This window comes from Lontra canadensis, unplaced genomic scaffold, assembly GCF_010015895.1.
Source record: "Lontra canadensis isolate GAN:19392208 unplaced genomic scaffold, GSC_riverotter_1.0 scaffold56, whole genome shotgun sequence".
Classification (NCBI taxonomy): domain Eukaryota; kingdom Metazoa; phylum Chordata; class Mammalia; order Carnivora; family Mustelidae; genus Lontra; species Lontra canadensis.
Genome location: NW_022631050.1, coordinates 5,268,545 through 5,294,742, shown reverse-complemented (window position 1 = coordinate 5,294,742; position 26,198 = coordinate 5,268,545). Strand labels below are relative to the sequence as shown.

The 26,198-nt window shown below is 40.9% G+C and overlaps 2 protein-coding genes across 4 annotated transcripts in view; both read left to right on the top strand.

Moving 5' to 3' along the window:
- LAMP3 (lysosomal associated membrane protein 3) overlaps positions 1–17,826 on the top strand; it is a 34,428-nt gene extending 16,602 nt beyond the window's left edge. The window contains exons 4-7 of one of the 2 annotated variants that reach the window (XM_032875449.1): positions 2,409–2,466; positions 5,804–5,974; positions 7,808–7,974; positions 17,203–17,313. In XM_032875449.1, the coding sequence (XP_032731340.1) occupies positions 2,409–2,466; positions 5,804–5,974; positions 7,808–7,947 (369 nt within the window). In that variant the 3' untranslated portion in view covers positions 7,948–7,974; positions 17,203–17,313. Of the gene's footprint in view, positions 1–2,408; positions 2,467–5,803; positions 5,975–7,807; positions 7,975–17,202 lie in introns of both variants that reach the window. The other variant, XM_032875450.1, reaches the window with a different exon arrangement.
- A 5,797-nt stretch (positions 17,827–23,623) lies between these two features.
- The window catches only part of MCCC1 (methylcrotonoyl-CoA carboxylase 1), a 59,319-nt gene continuing 56,744 nt past the window's right edge, over positions 23,624–26,198 (top strand). Inside the window, exon 1 of one of the 2 annotated variants that reach the window (XM_032875447.1) lies at positions 23,624–23,705. Coding sequence is in view for 1 of the 2 variants with exons in the window: in XM_032875446.1 (XP_032731337.1) it covers positions 24,005–24,093 (89 nt within the window). In the remaining variant the exon portion in view is untranslated. Of the gene's footprint in view, positions 23,706–23,913; positions 24,094–26,198 lie in introns of those variants that run through there. The other variant, XM_032875446.1, reaches the window with a different exon arrangement.

The window sequence follows — 26,198 nt, the reverse complement described above, 5'->3', positions numbered from 1 at the left end:
GACAGACAGAGATCACAAGTAGGTAGAGACACAGGCAGAGAGAGAGGAGGAAGCAGGCTCCCTGCTGAGCAGAGAGCCCGATGTGGGGCTCGATGTGGGGCTCGATCCCAGGACCCTGAGATCATGACCTGAGCTGAAGGCAGAAGCTTAACCTACTGAGCAACCCAGGTGCCCCACAAAAAGCCTTTCCTTATGTGAGGATAGATCAAGGAAATGCCACAAAAAGGAGAAGATTCCAGGAGGTCCCCTATGGAGCTCGGAGCTGGTCTTATCACTGTTCTCCTGCTGCTCCTTAATGCAATCTCTCGCTGCAATCCATGCAATTGTTCAAAAAAGAAAGTCACACTCATGTCACTGTCCTGCTTAAATCCCATCAGTGGATCCTCTCTGCTCTTAGGATAGGGAAGGGTCTTGGGGCCTGAAGTACAGGTCTCTTATATGCTAAAAAGGACCCCAAATAAAGAATAACCTGAATAAATGGTTTGTGAAAGTGACCAAAGAGGGGCCTGGCTCACAGATGTTCTCTCTAGAAGAAATGGATGGGCCAAGCACATTGTTCACCTTACCTTTGAGAACCAAGATTAAGTACCTTGAAGGAAGGAGCCAGGTCTTACTCTTCTTCCAGGACCTAGAGCAATGCCTGGTTTGGAGAGGATATAAGAGAAATTAAATGCTAGACATGGAGACAAGAAGCTTGGGGTCATACCTTCCCCTGCCACCTATTAGGGCTAGGATTTTGGGCAAGTTGGTGAGCCTCTATTTCTTCTCAGAGTTGCTGTGAGGATTAAATAAAACATGGCAGAGAAGTGTCTGCTCCAGTGCCTGGCACAAGGTAAGAAGCCAATATATGGTAGGTGCTATTCAATGAATTACAGGCTCTAGACTTGAGTGTACCACTAGTAGTTACATTACTAAAACAGCTTGTATTTTTACAACCCTTCATCATTTCATCTACAAATAATACACAAATGGACTGAATGTAGTTGAGATTATTACTGTTAAATTTCTTTATGACTAAACCTAGAACTTCTAAAGGTAATTTCAATTTCAGATTCTGATTATCATTGCTCTACCATTTCTTCACCTCTTACTTGTGGATAGTTTCTTTCTTTCTTTTTTAGAGATTTTATTTATGTATTTGAGAGGAAAGAGAATGAGAGAGAGAGAGCACGATGGGGGGAGAGTCAGAGGGAGAAGCAGTCTCCCTGCTGAGCAGGTAGCCTGATGCGGGATTCGATCCTGGGACTCCAGGATCATGACCTGAGCCGAAGGCAGTCGCTTAACCAACTGAGCCACCCTGGCACCCTTGTGGATAGTTTTCTAATGAATGTTTACAAATAAGAACTAAATCGCCTACTTTAAAAAAAACCCAAAACCTCCTTTTTCAGCTTACACTTCCATATCTCATTTCAGTTCCCTTTACTATTTCATACCCTTAGTCTCTCAGGAGGTTCTAGAGCTATTTTGTAATGGTTTGTTTGTTTTGTTTTTCTGAAAGGACAATCCTTGAATAAAATGTAGAACACTGCTTAATATTTCTGAACACAACCTCCTGGGGTCCTCTTTTACAGAATATCCAGATATCTCAGGGTAAACCATTTCTTCTCAGAATCCCTCATGGTGGCCCCATCTAACCATACTGGAGCTATGAACCCTTTAATCTGTTTAAAGCAATTGATAAATTGCATGAAAAATTTTGCACACACTGTTTATGAGAGTTTATGAGCCCCATTAAGTCCACCTATGGTAGCCTTAAAGATGAGTGGTCTCAGGGCACTTCAGTGGCTCAGTCAGTAAAGCAACAGACTCTTGATTTCAACTCAGGTCGATCTCAGGGTCATGAGATCAAGCCACGCATCAGGCTCTGTGCTAAGCATGGAGTCTGCTTGGGACTCTCTCTCCCTTTCTCCCTCTGCCCCTCCCCTCTGTTCTCTCTCTCTCTAAAATAAATAAATACATCGTTAAATGCTGAAGTTCTTTATGCCTTTAAGAAAAAAGATGAGTGGTCTCCATTTGAATCTCTACCCTAAGATATTCATTACTAGTAAAAGCTTAATGTTTACCCCTCCATGCTCTCCACCTTCCAGACGTATATGCATTTTAACAGGAAGAAACTTGGTCTAACTGAATGGACTCTAGACTGGGGGAATTTGAATTTCAGGCTCTAGGAACAAGTATGCAGTAGAGAAATTCGGGACCAGGAGTAAGCCATTACTTATTATTTATTTGTTGTGTGGTATCTTCACTTTTTTGAAGCTTCCAATACAATTATGGTTCTGTACCCACAGACCCCCAAATCCCCATATCGAGAATTGAATAGCTGGAATCCTGCCAGAACAAAGTTTATAAAGCAGGATCATAAACGTAAAGACAGAGTGCCCAAAGGTTAACACACTGCTGTTTTACAGGATGAAAACTCGTATTACATCAGTGAAGTGAGAGCCTATTTGACAGTCACAAACCCAGGTAAGCTGTTAGAGAAGGCCACTCCACCAGCAGTGACACTGTGCCTCGGGTTAGCTTGTTTTTCAGCCCATTGAATTTGCTCATCTTTGATGCTGCTTTGGAGAAGCCAATGGAGAAAGTAACCAGGAGAAGGCCATGCATCTTTGTATGCTTCCGTTTGCTCAGCTGCCTGTGAAGAAGGGGGGACTACGTTATGTCGGAGATCGTTATCAGCAACTCGAAAGAGTTGAGTGACTCCGGGGCAGATTTGCTAGTGATGGTGCAGTTTCTTCAGTACTCTTGGAATCATGCATTCATTCTACAAAAATGTGGTTAGTGCCAGCTAGGTGCAAAGCCCTGTAAGAGGCAATAGAAATGCATATTAGCCAAACATATGGTCCCTGCTGTCATGGAGCTTACATTCTAGAAGTGGGGAGGGGACCACAAACAGGCACATTAAAGTATAACAGTTAAATAGTATTAAGTCCTATGAGCAAACACAAGCAGGTTGGGGTGGGGTGCAGAGGACTGGAAAGATATTTTTAGGTAGGGCCTTTGGGAAGCTCTCAGGGGAGGAAGGCCTCTCTGAAGAGGTGAGACTTGAGCAGAGAGATATCCCCATTTGGGAGCATCTGGGCCTGGGGAAGGTTTTTTTCAGGTGGCAGGAGCAACAGATGCACAAGCCCTTAGAAACCAGCTTGCACATGGGTTCAGGGAGCGGCAAATGTCACATGTCCCCAAGAGAGCGAGCAGAGCAACAGAGTAGGTCTGACGGACACCCGGGCCAGAGCATGTAGGGCTTCTGTGTGAGGCAAGCTGAGGACTTTCAATTTGAGTTTAAAGTGTGAAAGGATGTCAGTGGAGGGTTTGATGTAGGGAAACGGTATATCAGATTTACACTGATAAAGATTCCGTTTGGTTGCTGTATCGAGAATGGCCCACAGTGGGGCCAGTTGAGAGAACTCCAGTAAGGTTCCCATCCAGGAAAGTAATGCTCCCTGTCCAGTGGGGGGAAATTTCTTAGGCGACTCAAATGTTTCTCTGGAAAGCCCAGAGTTTGATAGCAAACCATTGCTGGGCACCTCCTCTGTGTCACTTACTGTACAAAGTTTTCATGTCTGTTTTCTCCTTTTTAAAATTCTATCTTATGACGTGCTTAAGCTTATCTTATTAAGGAACCTACACTAAAGAAACTTGCCAAGAAATGAAAATGTCGAGAAATGTCTATTTAAAATATAACGTATTTTATTGATATTGTTCAAGAGGATATTATCCATGATTATTGGTTAAAAGTAAGTAAGATGTCACAGTTGAGAATTCACTTTCATATATAGTACCTCTCTTAGACGACTGTACTCACAGAGGCTGGGGAATAAATATTGTGCACGCTAACATAAATTAGCTAATGTTATCACAAGGTATGGATGAATTTTAGCCAGGAGTTGGGTAGTAATGTCTCAAGAGGCAGGGAAAGGGAAAGTGAGAACAGAGGCTGAGTTAGAGGCTGAGAAAGGGGATGAAACAATTCTAGGTCCTCCAAATCCAGGCTCAACAGAAGCAGGAGGAACTGTAGGAGTCATGATGATGATAATTTGCACGTCAGCGGTGGCAGTGGTGGTATTATAACAGTAGTCAGTTGTAATTACAGTGGTAATGACTGTTGTAATGTTAGTGGGAGTGATCGAAGTAAACTATTCTGGGATATAACACATGATATAGCGGTGTCCATGGATAATTCAGGGCATCGTGTAGGGCATTTGAACGTACATATGCGAGAGTCTACAGTAAATAGTACAGTGATGGGCAGGAGACACAATAGTGTAGTGGTGAAGATAGCAGGCTCCAGAGTGAGACTGCTTGAGTCCAAATACCACTTACTAGCTGTAGGCTCTTAGGCAAATAAATATTTTCAGTTCTCTGACTCTCCATTTCCTTGTCTATAAAATGGAAACAGTAGAACCGATCTCAAAAGATTATATGAGAATTAAACAGGACAAGGGTGCCTGGGTGGCTCAGTCGGTTAAGCGTCTGCCTTCAGCTCAGGTCATGATCCTGGGGTCCTGGGATCGAGCCCCACATTGAGCTACCTGCTCAGCGGGGAGTTTGCTTTTCAACCTCTGCGCCTTCCCCTTCTTGTGTGCTCTCTCAAAAAGAAAAGAGAAGGAAAGGAAAGGAAAGGAAAGGAAAGGAAAGGAAAGGAAAGGAAAGGAAAGGAAAGGAAAGGAAACAAAGAATTAAGCAGGACAGTGCCTGCAGAGTACTTGTGTGGTTATTCCTGGCACATAGCAAGAAGACCCTTAATGTGGAAGGCTACCTTAGACACAGGCAAACACACCCACAGAGGCAGGAAAGGAGGGAGACTTTCAAGCCGCCTCATTAATAGCCTATGGGTATTCCTTTCAGGCACATCTTTGATAAATTCATGAAGGTCCATAGTCCGGTCCTCAATCATGAGAGCTGTCAGCAAGCACCCCCTACATCTCTTCAAGGAGACATTTAAACCAAGGTCATGAAACTGATGTATAAAATCAAAATGCAAACGTGTGTGTTTATCATGCAACTATTTCTTATGGTAATTGCCAAGGAGACCAGACAGTTGGGTCCTCTGGCCAGTGAAATTTCTCCCATTTAAGAAGCCAAAGTATAATCAGAAGGGTGTAGGATGAATGTAGCATTAGAGCAAATGGAGTTAATTATATGATTAAAATGTTTAACCCCACCTGCCTTGAAGCATATGCTTCCTTGAAAAGGGTGTACCTCTCCTAAAACACCAGCAGTCCCTGAGCAGGTCTTTCTCTCCCCGGCAGCACTCGGGTAGACAGAGATGGGCCTCTCCCTTCTCTGTGTCCCTATGGATGGATATAACACCCCTCCAAATGATGGGATCAGCCTGTCCTTTTGCTCTATTAATACAGTCTGGTAACATGCAGATGCTCCACTTGGTGACTGCACATGTCTGTTCTGATTCACTAAGGGTACATGTGATTGTCACAGAGAGCAATCTTACTTCTCTTATTTCTGAGGTTTTTGCCGGCACTTCTCTGTAGTCCCTAAGCACTGACAATAGTCCCCACCAACTCTGCCCCCAATGATTCAAGACAACTGAAGAAAAATTTCCTAAACATTCTCATTTTAATGTTATCACATTCTAATTTATGTGAGTTTGCCCTACATACTACATAATACCAGAAAAAAAGTCCCCAAAGAGCACCAGAGTGGGTCTTCATGAAGAGAAGACAGAACCCCTGAGAGCCACATCTTAGTGAAGGCCATTGAACTGCACATGGACCCCTGGTAACAGCTGACACTCAATGGATATATGCCAACAAGTGTCTATATTTCATTCTTGTGTTTTCAGAGAAAATTTACCAAGGAATGAAAAGTTCTGTGGTGATGTTTGAGACTGTGGTTGGGCATTCCTTCAAATGTGTGAGTGAACAGAGCATCCAGTTGTCAAATCACCTTCAACTGAAAACAATGAATGTCCAATATCAAGCCTTTGATTTCGAAGATGACCACTTTGGAAATGGTAAGTCAAATCTTCATCATGTCACAAACAAAAACTTTGGAGACCCAAGAGTAGTTTCAAGTTGTTTTGTGCGTGTCTGTCAAAAGGGACAAGAATCACATGAACTTCCTACAACAGTATGGTTCCATGAAGCTCTTAGGGCCGAGTTTCTCTAACTTTCCCTCCTGCCATTCCTTTGAGTCAATACCAACCTCAAAATTGGACACTACCATGTTCATGTCCACCAGTCTCCCACAGCAGGATACATTCTCCTTGCATGATGTATTCTGACTCCTCAAGTGTATTTGGAGACTTTAAAGATCCTGAATAGTAGTAATATCTAAAATTCAAGATTTCAGAATAGATTTTTTTCCCACTTGCAGAGGGAAAAAAGAAAGTTGCAATAGTAATGTTAGGCCCCCTCTTCTCAATTACATACAAGCTTAATTCCCCTGGCTAGAGCTTCCTTATAGTTGGTGTTAGTTTCTATGCAACTTTTGCTTTGAGTTCTAACCACCACAGACAGAAGCCGGTCCTAGGCAGAAGGCCAGGGACAGATGAGGGTGACTTTCTGAAAAAGCCTTTTTTTCCCTTCTGGGAAAATGGGTTACAGGATTGCTACATATGTCCAGGAATTGAATTTCAGTTTCTAAAGCATTCCTCTCTTAATAACTAAGAACATTATGAGTACCTCTCAATTTTCATAAATAGATTTAGTTAGAAGTTTAGCTGTAAATTAAATTTCTGGAATGTGAGTCCAACTTCTCTTAGTGTTCCATTATAAACTTGAAGGTGTTGACAAAAACCTTCTGATACACTTGCTGAGAGGCACTGAGCAGAGGAAGGATTAAAGTGTTGCTGGCCTTGGATCCCCTGATTTCTGTAGGTTTTGTCTGGAGTCCTCAAACCTCTGCCACCATTTTGGACCTTAACCACAGTGCTAAGATAAAAATATTAAAATTTCTTAGTAGGTGTGGCCCTACAAAGTGTGGCACTTTGTCATCTCGTCTCAAAACTTCCAATTTGGGGAAACTTACAAATTCATGATGAGGGTTTGAAAAGCCTCTGTAATTCATCATGTGGTCTTAAAAAATAAGATACACACTTGCTCTTCTTCCTCCTCCAAACCTCTGTGAAACAGGAAGTGAGCAGGTGGGAAATCGTGTAGTGGCAGAGGTGAGAAATAAAACCTTTTGGCAACATACACCTGGCCTCTCCTAGCAGTGCCCCCAAGGAGATATAGAAAATTTATCTTTTCGTTTTTTCCTGCCCTTCCTCCCCTTTTCATATAATTCTCAACCCCCCACATTCTTAACCCATTTTAGAGAGCTAAAATCCCAGAGCCTGTAAAAGGTTTCTTCAGTACCTGGAGCCCCAGGCTGTCCACCAGCAACCTTTAAGAAGCAGAGTCTGGATAGATAACCTTGGCCATGCAATTTGGGGCAGGTCTCTGTTGCCAGAGATGGGAAAACCTGGCCTCAAAACTTACTCGGGGTTACAGGTCTGATCCTGACTCTCTGAACCAAACTGACGTTTCCCAAAGTTGGATCTGCCTCCTAACGGCAAGAGAATCACCTGGACCCCACCTCCAATGCACTGAATCATAATTTCCTGGGTGTGGGGACAGGGTATCTGCAATTTAAGTGATCACAACCACTGCACACTTCCAATCATCGCATTGACTTTTCCTTCCTCATTTTCACCTATCCATGTCTGAGGCAGCTGGTGGGAAGCCCAGAAGCTCCGCCTTTCCCCCTGGGTTTCCTTCTCTGCATGGCTGAAGCAGGCAGGGGCAGTATCACTTCCCAGCATTGCGGCCAGCCTATAACACCTGTTATCTGACTTCAATTGCAGCGGATGAATGCTTCACTGACAGAAACAGGAGAGAAAACCCTGTGGCCGTGGGCCTGAGTATCGCAGTACTGCTTGTCGTTTTGCTAACAGCATGTCTCATGGCCAGCAAGAGGCCCAGTAGAGGATATGAACGCATGTAAAGCCCCACCTTCTTCAAAATGCGCAAGGTTAAGGCCTTGGGTATTCTGACTTCATATTCAGCCTGAAGTGAAGGGATCAATTTTTCTACTTGTCTATACCACCCTCCCAATCTGATTAGGAAACCTGGTTTTCCGCTGCGGGGCCATTGAAAGGCTACCTAAAAGGTAGCCTCCATCCACTTTCTCTTGTTGGCACAGGGAGGCTGTGCCATATGGGCTTGAATTCCACCCTCTACACCTGATAACACAGGGCTGGCTTGGAGAATTAGGGACAAGAGGCAGGGACATGAAGAAGGTGCTTGGGAGAAGGAGAAAGCAAATACCTAAAGGGAGAATGATAAGAAAGACATTTTCAAACTGCACTGATTTTTCTTACACATTTTTAAGAGTCTCAGTATCCAGTTTTTTAAAAACTACAGTTATAAAAAAATTCATTTCAAAATAGATTCTAAAGTGATTTTAAACTCCCGGATTTTGCCCAATTTCTGGTTTACTTGAATTACAGAATGGTGTTAATAGACTACTGTTTTTAAAAAGACATTATATGCTATTATAATGTAATACTAGTAAAAAAAAAATAGATAACTTCCCAACGTTTCATTTAAAAAAAATTTTTTTTTTTAATGTAAAGCACCCACCACAGATCTTGGCAAACAAAAGAGGCTCCATAAATTTTAGTTCTCCAATTTCTTCACTTTCATTTATTGTCTGTCTCCTTCACATTTTTTTTTCTGCTTTGTCTCTGTTTTTCTTTGATCCTTAGTCTGTCCTTGCAAATTTGTTAATTTGGGCCGCTGTGGGGAGGGGATGTAGGCAAGCATCAAAACAATCAGGAATTGCAAAGAGAATAGGTAGATCTATCCCAGAGTATTACCCACTTTCCTCTCAAGCAAACATTTACAAAAAAAAAATCATAAACCACGAGGTTCCTGATTGGGAGAGACTGATATGTGGAGGAAAAATTCTACCAAATATGGCTTGGAATGTTATTCATGATTTTCTATTACATTGTTTAAAGAGGAGAATTGAGGAGGCACCTGGGTTGCTCAGTCTGTTGAGCCCGTGACTCTAGATCTCCCCTCAGCTCTTGATTTCAGGGTCCTGAGTTCAAGCCTGGCCTTGGGCTCCCTGTTGGGCACAGAGCCTACATTAAAAAAAAAAAAAAAAAAAAAAAAGTAAATAAGAAAATTGAGGTTTTTATTTCCAAAAAAAGGGAGAGTAATGGGCTTCTGGGTGTTTTTAATTGCTTTTACTAACAGAAGTGTTCTTCTTTTTCTTTATTTGCCAGAGGTGCCATTCATTGTTTTTAATAGGAAGTTTATGAACCTTGGCAACAGCTCCATAACTTCTGCTTATCTAGGGCATATTCTGGCTTTCTCTGGAAGGATTTTAGCTCTCTCCACTTTCTCAGAAGTGAGGGGGTAGGGAGGGCACACAGCAGCTTCAAGAGAGCTTTAAGAGCCCCTAGGACATTTGGAGTGTTAGGACATTCCTGTTTCCTCCTTACAACAGGAGGTGTTGAGGAAAATCTGGGCTGTGCAAGGACCTGGTGTTTCCCAGAGTGACTCAAGCTTACCATGAAGGGCTTGCTTTTGGAGAGATGCCATCTCCATCTCCAGCAGGACCTCCAACAGGTCCCTCCAGCAGCCATCCACAAATACCCGTCTCCCTACTCCCCTTTCCAACTCTGTCTCAAGTGTGCTCAAGAGCTTCTATACCAAGGAGCATGAGTTGCTTATTCACCGTGCCACTGACCAGCCTGTAGAATGACTAAAGGAAGGTTACTCTTCGAGTGTGTGGAAATGTCCATGGGAAGGGACGTGGAGTTAAAATCAAGAAGAGAGGGATAAGGCAGTTCACATAAATTCAATTTTCCTTTCTACCATCTTCAGTGAGTTCTTTGGGGTGACAGCTGCTGCTTGGAGTCCTGTTATCAATGAATTAATATTCTAGTAAGCAAAAAAGAGCAAAGGTTTCATTTGGAAGACTAGTAAATACACCCCAATGCATTCCTGCCCCGCAGTTCTGCCCACTTTCTGTAGTGATTTCTGGGGAGGGTCTCAGATTGCAACTGCGACAAGTGGCCTTCCCCGCCCCTGGGTTCCTCTGGTGCTGCCCCGGAATCCTACTCTCACAGCTGTAGTTCCAGGGGTCCCAGGCTTACTGCAGAGCGCTCCTGGTCGCTTTCTGGAATCCCCCCGACCGAAGCCCTAGCCGTGGTGGTGGGGGGGGTTGCTCTGTGGGCCTTTCCAGTGGCTGTGCTAGCCCCTTACCTTTAGCGCACCTGCTGCTTGCCCGTCCCGAGGGTTTCAACTCCATTTTTCTCTTATGCGGAGGGTAGAGAATCCTGAATTCACCCTTCCCAGTACAATCCACCTATGGATAATAGAAACCTTCAGGAACGCCCAGCTAGAGATAATGTATCCATTGTTAATTTTGATGTGTTTCCCTGGCATGAATATTGTTTTATAAACTGGAGCATACAGAGTACACAATTTGGAATCCTTTGTTACGTGTGCATCATAAGCATTTCTCTGTGCTATTAAAGGTGCAAAGTGTCATTATTACAGCTGCTATGAATACGCTATCAACATTCTATAATAATTTACTTAATTATTGTGTTGTTGAGAATTTTTATTGTTTTTAGGTTTTCACGAATACGTGGTGATTAAAGAATTACACATGAATTAAAAAACAGACAAGACATTGCTTAACAAATGTGTATAAATGTGTGCCTGAATTTCGCTTTTGCCTCATAAACTGTTTAAAATGGTTATAATTTATTCTGCAGTACTGATTCTTAATTTTTAAGAAAAAGTGGAAACAAAAGAAATACATGTAGATGGTTTAAAGATTTTATTACAGAAATATATGAAAAGAAAAAGCAGAGCTAAAATCGTGACTTGAATTTCCCTCACAGAATTTCCTTCCTCATTATCAAATAGATTGGGGTCGGGGGGAGTGTTTAAAATCAACAGTGGCCGTCAAGATATAATCTAATGCAATAAACTTTTAAAACTGGTGAACAAAAAAGAAAAAATATTCAGAAGAACAGTTGACAGGACAGCAGAGCTGGGCTCTGGGCACCTGTCCCCCCCAGTATACTCACCAGGAAGCCATATGATGAGAGAAAAAAATCTCTTCAACACTTAACTACCATTCCTAAAACTGGAGAGAAAAAGACTGGTTATTTCATCTCTTCTCATCTAGGAGTAGTGAAAATGGCTACTGGGAAGAGGAGGCAGAGTAAACACAGAGACTGATGGAGGTGAACTGGGGAGCCAACCCCAGATCACTGGATATCCCCAGGATGTGGCTAAGTCCCAAGGTACAGAAAAGAAGATAGACTCCAAATAGATAGCTCAATGGGAAACATTAACTGATCTCAGACACAGTGGGAAGAAAAGCCCTAATTTACCCGAATGATATTAAAGGTAACGCAATGTCCTGGATGAGATGCTCAAGGATGAGCTGAAAAAGACTGCCTGGCTGGTCAGTCAGCGGAGCTGGCAACTCTTGATCTGGGGTTTGTAAGTTCGAGTCCCACGTTGGTTGTAGAGATTTCTTAAAAATTAAAAAATATTAAAAAAAAGGAATATGCAAGATAAAAACAAGCTCTATGACCACTATGTAACATTACTGCAGCAAAATAACATAAGACTTAGATCAAAATATGGCTGTAGAGTTTAAGTTTTGCAAGATGAAAAATAATCTGGAAATGGGTAATGGTGATGGTTATAATGAAAGAGTGGGGTGAACGGGAGATTACACTCCTACAAGTGAACAAATTGGGCATCTGCCCTTGGTGCAGAGTCTGTTCAAGATTCTCTCTCCCTCTCCCTCTTCCTCCCCCGTGCCCCTTCCTCCACTTGTACTCTCTCTCTTCCCCACAAAAAAATAAATAAAAATCTTCAAAATGTATTGTTAAATGAAAAAAAGCATAATGTACAATAATAGTGAGAAAAGGAGGGGGTGCCTAGATGGCACAGTTGCTAAGCATCTGCCTTCGGCTCAGGTCATGATTCCTGGGATCGAGCCCCACATCGGTCTCCCTGATCTGCAGGAAGCCTGCTTCTCCTTCTACTCCCCCTGCTTGTATCCCTCTCTCACTGTCTCTCCATCAAAGGAGTAAATAAAAATCTTAAAAAGGAGAGAGAAAGGGAGGAAAAAATATACTTTGATTTTTGCTTATATCTGAGAGATTGGAAATGTATATAAAAAGCCAAATGGTTGGGGTGCCTGGGTGGCTCAGTGGGTTAAAGCTTCTGCCTTTAGCTCAGGTCATAATCCCAGGGTCCTGGAATCGAGCCCCGCATCAGGCTCTCTGCTCAGCAGGGAGCCTGCCTCCCCACCTCTCTCTCTGCCTACTTGTGATCTCTGTCAAATAAATTAAAAAAAAAAATTTAAAAAGCCAAATGGTTACAGCAGGGGGAACTGAGATGGAAAAGGGTGAAAGTGGAACTTCTCAATGTACAGCATTTTATAGTATTTTGACTTTGAATTGTGAATGTGCTATTTGAAACAAATTTTTTAACCATAGGAATGATAGTTATCAAATAGAATTGAAATAATGTAAACCCAAACAATGATTGAAAAAATAATATATCTATTCAAAGTTTGAGTTGGGAGGAAGAGAGATAGAAAGGAATCTGCCTGTGCTCATTTTTTAAAACACTATCAATAGATAATGTCTAAATTGGAAACACAGGATGTAGAAAACATATAATGTCCTGTCATTTATTTCATAACCCTCTTAATTCATTTCATAATCCTTTAGTGTGTATTTATAATCTCTTTTTTGAACCTTAAAGGGATCTTTTATGAAACAATACTTTCTGAAACAAAGATACATTAATTTGAAGTTCAGTAACTGTCCCAGTTTTGTTTTAGCTTTTTTTTTCTTCTGTGAAATCAAATAAATGAAAATCAACAATTTTGGTAAAATAGCACTTGCATGATTCTATATTAATACAAGTGCTTGTACTTATTTTTCTACCCACCCATCCTTGTAGGTGAAGTTATATTGGTTCATGTTTTAGCAAGGATAATTTCTGGGTGGGTAGTTTTCAGGTGATTGGTTTTGTCAGGGGTCCAGGGGAGGGTTACCCAAAATGTTCCACAAAGGCATATTGATTATTTTGAATTGAAGCTACTTGGAAAACAAGGACATCCACAGATCCTCCTCTGTCACACTGAAAGCAGAAAATTAATGTCCCATGTGAAAGATACCACCCCTGTACTAAGAAATAAAAAGACATTCTTATCGCCTGAGAAAGGAACTTGAAAGCCACGAAAGCTATAGAAACAAATCCTGTTACTTTTTACTAATTTACTGTCTCAGCCCAAATTCCACTTAGAATTCCTTACTAATTGAACTTTCCAAACTTCTGTTTTCTTTATCCTGTCAATTCCTCGCAAGTATATTATCTCTTTGTCTAAAATGTATCAAAACTGCCTGCCTTGGTCATTTCTTTGGGTGTCAGTTTCATTATTGGCCCTCTGTGCACACAAAATAAAATTAAGGTGTTTTTTTTTTTTATTAATCTGTAATTCTTAAACCAATTGGAAGAATCTTGGAGGAAAGAAGAAATGTCTTCCTCTCCTACAGTTTTTACTTTTTTTTGAGCTTTCGTAAATCATCTCAATTATTTATAATGAGAAAATACCATTTTAAACAAATAGAATGATGTTTCTTTAAGCATACAGCACGCACACACACACTCAGATATGTACAGAGGAAGCAAATGCCTTCAAAGGTTTGCAGTGATTCATTCAAGTGGGAGGACTGCGGTGATCAGATAATTATTTTCTTTGTGTACTTTTCTGAACTTTAAAAACATTTCAGCAATGTGACATTAAATAGTATAAAACTATATGGAGAGTAAAAGTTGCTCTCGGGGGTGCCTGGGTGGCTCAGTGGGTTAAGCCGCTGCCTTCGGTTCAGGTCATGATCTCAGAGTCCTGGGATCGAGTCCCACATCGGGCTCTCTGCTCAGCAGGGAGCCTGCTTCCCTCTCTCTCTCTGTCTGCCTCTCTGTCTACTTGTGATCTCTCTCTGTAAAATAAATAAATAAAATCTTTAAAAAAAAAAAAGTTGCTCTCGGGGTTCCTGGGTAGCTCAGTGCGTTAAACGTCTACCTTTGGCTCAGGTCATGATCCCCGGGTCCTGGGATCAAGTCCTACATCGGGCTCCCTGCTCAGTGGGGAATCTGTTTCTCCTTTTCCCTCTGCTCCTTGACCCTGCTCATACTCTCTCTCCCTCTGCAATAAATAAATAAAATATTTTTTAAAAATAAGATTTTTTAAATTTATTGGACAGGGAGAGAGAGCACACAAGAGCCAGGGAGAAAAGGCGCAAAGGGAGAGAGAAGCAGAGTCACCATTGAGTGGAGAGCTGGATGTGGGACTCAATCCCAGGACCCTGAGTTCATGACCTGAGCCAAAGGCAGACTCTTAACCTACTGAGCCACCCAGGAGCTCCGAAATAAAATCTTAAAAAAAAATAAAGTTGCTCTCTCTATTCTCATCCTAGCCCTTCCCCAGTATCTTGCTTATCTTTTCACTTCAGGTGCATGGGCACATTTGTTTGTATTCATGCAACCCTCTGCAGATCTTAGGGGACCTCTCTGTCAGCTCACTGAGATCTACCACATTCTTTGTGTGGCTACATTATATTGTATTGTATGGATATGACATTTTAAATTTTGGATGGATATCTAGATTATCCACTTTGTTCTCATAAAATGAGATTGTTGTAACATGTCTTTGTATATTCACGTGAATATATTGTTAGTATAAGTTCCTAGTAGTGGAATTACTTTAGGGTATGTGTTCTACATTTTTTTGTATTTTTTTTCCGAATCATTTTAATCAAATTAACTTCTTAATTTGTCAATGTTCTTTTCTATCTAAGAAATACACATATATATATATATATATATATATATATATATATATATATATATATATATATATATATATATATATATATATGTAACAGGGTTGCCTGGGTGTCTCAGTCAGTTAAGTGTCTAACTCAGGTCATAATCTCAGGGTCCTGGGATCGAGCCCTGTGTGGAACTCTGCACTCAGCGGGAAGTCGGCTTGAGATTCTCTCTCCCTTTGCCCTTCCCCCACCTCATGTGTGCCTGCTCTTTCTCTCTCTAAGATAAATAAATCTTTGACTTTAGATACATATATAGAAACACATATATGACAAAATTGTGTACTCTAAAAGGACTTATGAAAAGCAACATTTCCCTGTCCTTCCTCTAAGAGACAAAGTACTTTTAACTAATTTTAATAATTTCTTATTGTAACTACTTTGGTAATTCTTTTTAAAAATGTTAAAAAGCTTTCTTATTTCTTAATTTATTAGCTTTAAACTACTTATTATGGCAGATAAGGATTTCATACTCTTACACCATTACTTTTATGGTTATATCTTTGTTTTTTGCCAAATTAATAAGGTATATATTATTATAATTATGTAAGTATTTCCACTGCCATGTCAAAAGTGTAGGACAAGCACAGTTCCTATCCTGTAGCGATTTGTTGTTTCCTGGAATCTCTATCATTCGCTCTCCCCTGGTCCCTTCTGATTCTTTTTTCTCTGACCTCAGGTAAGAATTGATCCTTGATTCATTTTGATATTGGTTCATGCAAGGATCTCATGGATATATTATCTATTCTTTTTCTTCTAAGATATTATTCTAATATTTGAAATTTTGACCAAAAATTTTCTTTGCATGTAGTTTAAAACAAAGATGATAAGAAGTTTTACCTTACAAATCCTTGCCCCCACCTTATTCTTCCATCCTATTCTCCCCTTAGCCACCCATAGGTAATTACTTTTATTAGTTTATCATGCATTCTTATTCTTCCAAGTTTTCTTTAAGTAAATGCAAGCAAATATATCTTCATTTCTTCTTTATTTACACAAAGCATTTTAGTACTATATTCATTTTTCCATGCATTGCTTTCCCCCCCTTAACATATACTGGAGATTTTTCTTTTTTGATGCACAGTGTTACAGTAGTTTCAGGTGTACAACATAGTGATTCAACTTCTCTATGGGTTATGCTATGCTCACAAGTGTAGCTACTCTCTGTCACCATGCATGCCATTACAATATTATTGACTCTATCCCCTATGCTGTGCCTTTCATTCCTGTGACTCATTCATGCCATAATTGAAGCCTGTATCTCCCATTCCCCTTCACTACTCTGCCCATCCCCTCAGCCTCCTTCGCTCTGGCAACCAACAGTTTGTTCTCTGTATTTATAGGTCTGATTTTGTTTTGTTTGTTTATTCATTTGTTTTGTTTTTCTGGATTCCATATATGAATGGAAATCACATGGTACTTGTCTTTCTCAGTCTGACTTATTTCACTGAGCATAACACCCTCCAGGTCCATCCACGTTGTTGCAAATAGCAAGATCTCACCCTTTTCTGGCTGCATAATATTCCATTGTGTGTGCATACCACTTCTTCTTTATCCATTCATCTACTGGCTCTTATCTATCCTTGAATAAGATATAGATATAGTTTTCTACTTATGTGTGTTCAATGACATTCCCTCTTTTCCTTGGGGCTCTCCATCTTTCTCCAAGGGGAGACTGATTACATTTTACATGAACTGAATAAGCACTCTCCAATGAAATAAAGAAAAAAGTTTTGACAAATTTACAATCTCTCATTTTTAAGCTCTTATGAATATTTAGGTCTGTTTTCTAATGTTTTTAGCTCATTAAACACAATAAAAAGAATGTTAAGTGTAGCAAAAATGTTTTACATTTTTGAAAACATGGTTAAACATCACACGTTTTCAAGAGATCATGTGTAATCTAACAAAAGTCTCTTTATGTAAACACATTCTACTTTGCAGAGAGCACACCTGGAAGAAAATGGGTCTAACAATTATTAAATATTGAATAATTGCTGAGAAGAAAAATGTGTCTTATTTAATCCTTCAACAATTTTATATATTATTTATATATATATTTGTGTATATATATATATATATAAAATGAATGAGGAAATTGCAAGGTTCCATAACTCATCCCAGTTCACACAGTTAGTGGTGGAATTAAAAGTCAAGCCCGGTTTTGTGTCAACTATACTTAAATTTAAAAAAAAAGTCAGGTTAGGATTTGACTCTCAAGTTCATATCCTTCCTACTCTAGCCCACTTTCTGGTCTGTCCTCACTGAACCTTACCTGCTATCTTGTATTTTTTTTTCTCTCTCTCTCTTAGTGGACGAGTGTTCGTCTGACTACACAATTGTGCTTCCTGTGATTGGGGCCATTGTACTTGGTCTCTGCGCTGTGGGTTTGATTGTCTATGGAATCCGCCTAAGACGCGAATCATCTGGATACCAGAGAATCTAATTGGTGCCCAGGGGAAAAGAATGTAATGGCATTTAGAGAATTCCTTCATCGGTTCCAGGATATTGGGGATATTTCCAGGATATTTCCTTAGAATTAGTGCTTCCAACAATGTAAACCACCATCTTTCACAAACCCCAAGTCATTTCTGATTGAAGTCCAAGCAGCAAATCAATTTCTGCAGAGTGTTTGTTCATTTTATGAATGATCTAGTGAGTTGTTTCAGAGTATTTTCCAACTTCCTGCAAAATATTTTAACCATTCCTAAGTCAACATTTGAGATATGTTAAATTAACATAATGTATGCAAAGTGGTATATGCTTCCAAATTATAAACTAAAATGTCAATTGTAATTAAAGCTACCTGTGCACATTGGGGATTTTATTTTATCCTTCATCTTTCCCATTAAAAAAAAAATGCCTCTACTTTACCTATGAAATGGACTTCTAGTGCTTTTACTCTCCATGTTTTATATGATATACATATATCTGATGACGTGCTTGCCTTCTTTCCACATTAATTTTTTAAAAATCATGAAAAAAACTATCATATCACAGGTTGTCTACGTTTGACGTGAAACTAACAAGAAGAACAAATCAACTTATAATCTTGATGACTCCTCCTTCAGAATCACTAGAGACTCAGAACTCGGTGGCTATGGACAACAGAATTCACTAATAAGCCAGAAACAATAGCCCTTAATTTTTTAACGCATCTATGCCAGACACTAGGCTAAGTTTAGATACAGCCCATTTAATTCTCACAACTTATAGATGAGTAAACTCAAACTTCAGGAAATGAATCCCCTCCATGTCACCAGCTCACAAGTGGCAGACGCAGAATTTGAGTGCCAGCTGGTCTGTGGTAAGATCTCTGGACTTTTCATTACACCATTGACACTGACTGCTACCTGAAGCCTCACACCAGCACACGCTCCTTTTTCACAGAGAAAATTAATTTCTCCAGAGTCATGAGAGATTAGGAGACACGAAATGAGGACTTGATAGGTAATGAAATAGCTGATCTTCAACAAAGTTCTCTACCTCCTTGAAGGGGGACTGGGGGACTCTGAATGAAAAACACGGGTTTCTTATTTGTATAGGATCGTGCCACTGTGGCTCTAAAGATAAAGGAATGGAGGAAACTTCTTAAGTCATTTTTTATTTCTTTGAAAATAGAGAAATCTAACCACCAACCACCTTTTCTTTCTTGACCGTAGATCCCCCTCTTGTGGTAACTTGCTTCTTCTGCACTGTTACAGCCACATTTTCTATCCTAATTCACTTTATTCAGTAGAGCAACCTGCCAAGAATTGAATTCCTGCTTATTTTTACAACTAAAGAAAGGAGCTAAGTCTACTAACAGAAAAGACCACATAACCCTAGCATTCTTTAGGAAAGGAATAATTCAGGTCACCCTAGAAGACAGGTTGACTTTCTTGACTTGTTCTCTTATGAGTCAGTAGGGTTGGCAAGATTCTCTGTTTAGTCTTAACAGAATATTGAATTGTATTAGAAGTTTTTGTAATAAAAACTTTATTTGGAGGTGAATTTATGTCATTCCTGTCTTATAATTTGATTTTTGTTTACTATCATAGTAGAGGTTCTTGCTTGAATCAATACAGTACATCATCTTTTTATGACTTATTTTATAGACTATTCTCTACCGCCACTTTACTACTAACTAGGAAGACCTAATGAGAGAATCTGAATTTTTGAGAAGAAAACCACATTAAAATTATAAATTAAATCTCTCAACTTTTAGACCAGACTAACTGACTAGATTACTGGTATACTTGACTGCTGCCACCGTTTATCCATTCATTTATTCATTCATTCAACCAACATCAATTAAGGCCTTACTAAATGCCAGACACTCTGGTAGGGGCTGAGATAAATAAGAAGTCCTGTATTAGCTGTATTAGTCCTATATAGTTATGGAACAAGGTAACCCAAAACTTAGCAGACTAAAAGAACACACATTTATTATCTCACACAGGTTCTGAGGGTCAGAAATCCTGGAGCAGCTTAGCTGGGTGGTTCTGGTTCAGTTCTCTCACAGTTCTCTTACGGTTAAGCTGTCATCTGAAAGTTCAACTGGGGCTGAAGGCTCTGCTTCCGAGTTCCCATCATGTGGCATATCTACAGGAATGCTCACAACATGACAGCTGACTTTCCCCAGGTGAGTGGTTCAAGAGAGAGAGACTGACCACCTATTCACAAAATTTACATACCATTCACTTGTGTTGAATTCACACCAACCATTTCTGGTATGTTATGGAGTGAAGACCAGGAGAGGTGGAAATCAGTGGGGGCCATCTTGGATGCTGGCTACTCCAGGTCCACTGTCAAGGTTGAATTACTGGTTTACTTTTTGGGGGCATTTCAGGTAAATAAATTCCAGTATGTACACAAAGAAAAGTGGCTTAATAGGAAACTATACAAAGGATAATGATGGTAGGACCCTAACCAGCCTGCTGCCAACTCTGCCCCAAGTAGAGCACCTGCCCAGGAGAGCAGCTCCTCAACCTCTGGTGCTAACAGTCTATTGACCAGCAGCTGTTCAGGCAGACTTGCCTGTTCACCAGGCCTGGTTGTTGGCTCATTGGTCTACAATGTTAATTGATGGCTTTGCCTCAAGAATTTGTTAACTCTTCGTCATAATATAATCCAAAGAGATCTGGACCACACAGATATCCCACAAGACATCACACCGAACAATTACTTTGATGACATTATGCTAATTTGACAGGACAAGCACAGAGCCATTCTTATGTTGGAGGCCCGGGGAAGACATGTGTATTACAGGAAATAGGAGACAAACCCGATGAAGATTTAGGTAGGGACTAACTAATTCATTGAAGTTTTTAGGGACTCAGGGGGTCAGAGGCATGCCAGATATCCCCCCCAAAATAAAACACAAATATTTTGCATCTTGCATCCTTTCCATGAAGAAGAAACCATAGGGCACCTGGGTGGCTTAGTGGGTTAAGCCTCTGCCTTCGGCTCAGGTCATGATCTCAGGGTCCTCAGATCAAGTCCCGCATCGGGCTTTCTGCTCAGCAGGAAGCCTGCTTCCTCCTCTCTCTCTGCCTGCCTCTCTGCCTACTTGTGATCTCTGTGAAATAGATAAATAAAAATCTTAAAAAGAAGAGGAGGAGGAGGAGGAGGGGAAGGAGGGGGAGGAGGAGGGGAAAGGAGAAGGGGGGGGGGGGGGGAGGGGGGGGGGGGGGGGGGAGAGGGGAGGGGGGGGGTCTAGAGTCTAGAGACCTAGAGGGTCTGGAGACAACTTTACACAGCTAGGAAAATTCCTCTGGCCCATTTACCAGGTGACATAGAAAGCCATCAGTTTTTAGTGGGGCCAGAGCAGGAGAGGGCAGGACAACAACTCTAGGCTTTAATGCAATCAGCTCTGCTGCTTGAGTGTACAATCAGGCAAACCTCATGTTGGAGGTATCAGTGCTGGGGAAACATACAGTATGGAATTTTTGGCAAACTCCAGTGGAAGAATCATAACACAGGTCCTGAGTACTCTGGAGGCCATGCCATTTGCTGCAGAAAAATAGATGCCCTTTAACATGCAGCTTGTGGCATGTTACTGGGTCCTGGAACACTTGACTTTAAGACACTGTTACCACATACCCAGAATTGCCCAGGTTGAGCTGACTTCTGTCAAATCCACTAAGTAATGAAGTCAATCTTAAAATGGTAATAGGACAGAGGTCAGTAAACTACAGTTCATGGTTTGGCCACCCGCTTTGGTAAATAAAGTTTTGTGGAGTACAGCCATGCCCATGTGTTTATGTATTGTCTACAGCTGCTTTACAACAGCAGAGTTGAATAGTTTTAACAGAAACCGGTCCACAAAACTTAAAATATTTATTATCTTCCCTTTTACAGAAAACTTGCCAGGCCTTCAGGTAGTTAAATGTTTAAATTTATGAGAAACTGCTGAAAGGTTTTTTCCAAAATGGTGTTTGTCTTTCTCTATCTGGCTAAGTTTACTCGACATAATGTCTTTCCAGGTTCATCCATGTTGTCCCACATGGCAGGATTTCTTTCTCATAGCTGAATATTGTTCCATTGTGTACATTTATACTGCATCTTCTTGGTTCATCCAGTCAATGGACACCTATGTGGTTTCCACAACTTGGCTATTGTGAATAATGCTGCAATGAAGGTGAAAGTGGAGATATCTTTACAAGGTACTGATTTCCTTTCTTTTGGATATATACTCAGAAGTGGGATTGCTGGCTCATATGGTAGTTCTATTTTGAATTTTCTAAGGCACCTCCATACTGTTTTCCATAATGGCTATCCATTTTACATCTCCACCAACAGTGGCAAGTGCTCCCTTCTGTCTACATCCCCACCAACATTTGTTATCTTTTGTCTTTTTGACGATAGCCAACCCAAGTGGTGTGAAGTGACATCTCATCGTGGTTTTGGTTTATATTTCCCTGATGATTAATGATACTGACCACCTTTTCACATAGCTGTTTGCTATTTGTATGTCTTCTCTGGAAAAATGTCTATTCTGGTCCTTTGATCATTTTAAGGTGGGTTATTTGTTTTTTGCTAATTTTTTTTACAATTAGTGAACAGCATGCATCACTTCATTTTATTTTATTTTTTAAATATTTCATTTATTTGTCAGAGAGAAGGAGAGATAGAGAACACAAGCAAGGAGAACAGCAGGTAGAGGGAGAAGCAGGCTCCCGGCTGAGCATGAAGCTCCATGTGGAACTTGATCCCAGGACTCTGAGATTATGACCTGAGCCGACAGCAAACACTTAACTGACTGAGCCACCCAGGAAACCCTATTTTTTGCTATTGAGTTGTATGAATTCTTTATATATTTTACATATCAACCTGTTGGTTTATAACCCTCCTGGAAGCTTCCCAGGAGCAATCTGAAACCAGTCCCCAATTTTCTCTTGCATTACAGTTCTTTTTTTCTTATTGATTTGTAGGAGATATTTATTTATTAAGGAAAGTAGTGCTTTTTTGTGATGAGTTATAAATTATTCCCAGTTTACTCTTTGTTTTTTCCTATGTATGTTTTGCTGTGCAGATTTAAAAAAACTGAATTTGATTAATTTTCATTTATAGTTTGAGTATTGTGTTCCACTTAGAAAAACCTTCCCTCTTTTAAGATCTCCCATAGTGTTTTCTAGCCTCTTTTATGCTTCCATCTTTTATATTAATCTCTTATTCTTTTAGAATTTATTTTGATTTTAGGTATGAGAAGTAAGGATTCAACTTTATTCCTCAAAGAGCTAGCCACTTGTATCAATAGCACTTCTTGAATTATTGAGTCTTAAAATCTAGAATGTATGTTGAATTTTACTAATGACCTGTTAAGCATCTATGAACATAAGATTTTTTAAACTATTAATAAGATTAATTAATCAATTATATGAATACTGAATCATTTCTTGTAACATCATCCAAGTTTTCAGATTTATTTGCTTAAAGTTGAACAAAATTAGTCTCCAGCAAATCTATAATTTGTTGTCTGTATCTGTGACTTTTTCCCACTTATTTTTTTTAATCATGGCAACTATGCATTTTTCTCCATTTACTTTTATTAAATCAGTTAACTACATTATTAATTTCTTTTCTAAACCTCTGGATTTATTCTTTAATATGTTTCCTCAATTCATTAATTTCTTCTTTTTTGTTGCTAATTTCTTTATTCGCTTTCCTTGTGTTTATTTTTGTGTTTTTTTAACCCTTGAATTGATTATTTTATTTCCACTATGAATTTGCTTACAAGCCCTGCTTTAACTATGTTCAAATAAGCATTTGTATGTAGTGTTTTTATTTTCTAGATATTCTGCAATTTGGGTTTTGACTTCCTCTATTTCCCAATAGTGCACTAAAACACTTCCTTATTTTTATTTACTATTATTATTTTAGAGAGAGAGAGCTCCTGAACGACAGGAGGGGTGGGGGGAAAGGAAGAGAAAGAATTTCAAGCAAACTTCGGGCTGAGGAAAGAGCCCCACCCTGGACTCCATCTCTGCACCTGAGCCAAAATCCAGAGTCAGAGGCTTAACCCACTGAGCCACCTAGGCGCCTCTGAACTAAAACACTTTTTTAAAAACTCGGGTAATTTTAACTTTTTAAAAATTTATTTTAGTTATTTACTTCAGGGTTTTTTTTTCCCCCTTTCTCGAGAACACTAGAAAAATTACGTGTTTTGCTCTTCTTTCCATTTGACTTTTCCCCCAGGACTCCGCATCCACCACTTTCTCCCGGCGTTGAAGAAGGTCAAGAGGCGGGCTCTCCGTAAAGCGCGAAGAAAACGAAGGAACCCAGCGGCCCAATAGAAGAAATAGCAACCCAGGACCCAGGGGTGCCAAGGAAGGTGAGGGGCGGACCTCGCGTCCGGTAGGCGCTACACGCAAAGCGGCCCTAGGAGGCAGGGACCACACCCCCGCGGGTTCGTGGCCGATTAGCCAATCGTCGCCCCCGATGCCATGCTCTGCTCTTTGATTGGTTTTAATGGAGACGCCCCCTCCATGCTAGAGAGGCCTAGAGCCTGACTCAGACCTGGACGGTGGCTCGTAGAGGACAATAGGCTTGCGGAGCCGGGGGAAAGATTTTGCGGCGAGTGCGAAGCAGCCAGTATACCAAAGAGTCGGAGGAGGACTGGGCTGTGGGGACATGGCCGCAGCCTCTGCGGTGTCGGTGCTGCTAGTAGCGGCGGAGAGGAACCGGTGGCTGCGAGTCCCGGGCCTGCTGCTGCCGTCCAGGTAACGTGAGGTGGAGGGGCGATGCGTCTGTGTCTGGGGCCCGGGGCAGGCGTGGTGGTTAATGAACTCCTGCACGCTGCGAGAGGCGCGCGGGGGCCGAGGGTGGAGACGGAGGGACAACCTGAGCCCCTTTCGGGGTGTTGTGCTTTCAGTCTTAGCATCGGGAGGGAGACGTCTTCACCCCCGGCCCTTCCTGTTCCTCCCTTTCCCCATATCCACCCCGCAGCCGTCTGCCTCTGTCCATTTTTGAGGCGTGGGGGAGGGGTGGAGCTGGGTCTGCCACATCCACGCTCCGCTCACTACTGCAGCGAGAGCGACGCGGCACAGCACAGCTGCTGCGGTTAACGCGGCGCTTTCTCTGCGTTCGCCGTGTGGGTGTGTTGGTAATCCCCGTGCGGGTGAGCCCCAGAGGGCTCAGCGACTTGCCCGAGTTTACACAAGTGGAAAGAAATGGAGCCAGGACCCCCTCAAGCGCTTTTGGGTTCAGCTATCCCGGGTCAGGTGTCCGGTTCAGAGACCTGGAGTTCTTATTGTTGGAATGGGTCAAGTTAACAAAAGCAAATTTATCTTCCAGAGGGCCGAGAGGCTGTTTTGTCAAAAGGTCTTGGAGGCAAGTTAACTAACGTGACTCCAGATCAGTGTCAAATTATGAGCTGTAAGCTTCAATGACAATAAATTTGCTAGTGAAGACACCCTCGGGTTCCCAACTACCAGGCTTCTCTATCTTGCTTTGCCTCTTCCTCCTCACCTCCTTCTCCATTCTGGAAAGACGGCGTTGCTTGGTGCTGAAGGGCGCTCAGACTGCAGTCAGAAGCCAGGGAATCTCAACTTTGCTGCTCAGTAGCCTGTGAGCAACTTTGGGCAAGTTACTTAATGTCTCCGTGCGTCAGTTTACTTACCTAGGAGGAGGTGATGATACTCTTCCTAAAGGAGATAATATTGGTAGCTAGGATTGTGTGAATTAAATGAATTAATGCATGGAAGGGATTCAAACAGTATGGTACAGATGAATCCATAAATGCAGCCTTTGCAGACCCCCATTTGGGTCAAGTTTTTTGCTCACTTTTATTTTCCGCAAGTTAAGGTAGAGGTATTTAGATTTCAGTTGCTTAATTGTGGGACTAGCCCCAGAGTAAAGTAAGACAGGTGGTGAAAGCAGTGCTTTCCTCTTTCTCCTCATTTTTCTTTTCTTAGGTTTCCAGGGCTCTTCAGGATATTATACAGACCCATTTTCTCTCTCTTCCCTTTTCCCTAGTGTGTATAGAACTGTTTTCTTGGAAAATGTTAGTGTTCTTAATGGGTAAAGTAATTACAAATCTTGTCATTATAGAGAGTCGTTACATGTCTTGTAGGTCATGATTTTCTAGTAACTCAGAGAAAAGAAGTCTGGTGGTGGAATTTTAGAAATGAGAATAAACTGATTTAGAAGTTATCTTCAAGTAAGATGGAATTATCTCATGGAAGGAACTTCTTAATTTTGTTTTGTAAGCCATTGTTTTAAGTTGAGCTTAGATAATGGTGAGAAATGGAATAGATCGATCAAAACATCAATAGGATAGAGGATTATGTTAAATGGTGTGTGTGTATGTGATTGTCTTGACTAGAATAGCAGAAGAACACTTTAATTCAGCAGTGGCCTTGATCAGAGTCTTAAGCTGGATTTATCAAGAAGCATTTTATAGATACAACTGTGCAATACAGGCCTTGAATCTTAGTTGAAAAAAAAAAACCTATCTGAAGAATGTGATGGGAAGATGCTGTGAACTAGAAGGTGCCTTTTAAAGATAAGGAAAAACGATATTTCTCCTTAAAGATCCAGAGAGTGAGGTTAGTGGAATTGGGAAGATGGGGGAAAGCAAGAGCCTCCTGAGGAAGCCTTCTTGTGGAACTCAAGTGCCATAGCTGTGGGTCTTCCCACCAGCCCTGGATGGATGTCAGTAGCTGATTGAGTGTCCATCAGAGGCCAATGACTGCCAAACCCACTGTAACAATCCCGTCTCCTGCACCTCTGCCCCAGTGGAATGCTAGTTCTGTTCAGGTACCTAGTTATAGACACAGCATATACATGCTACACATACATAATTGAATAGTATCTAACATACATT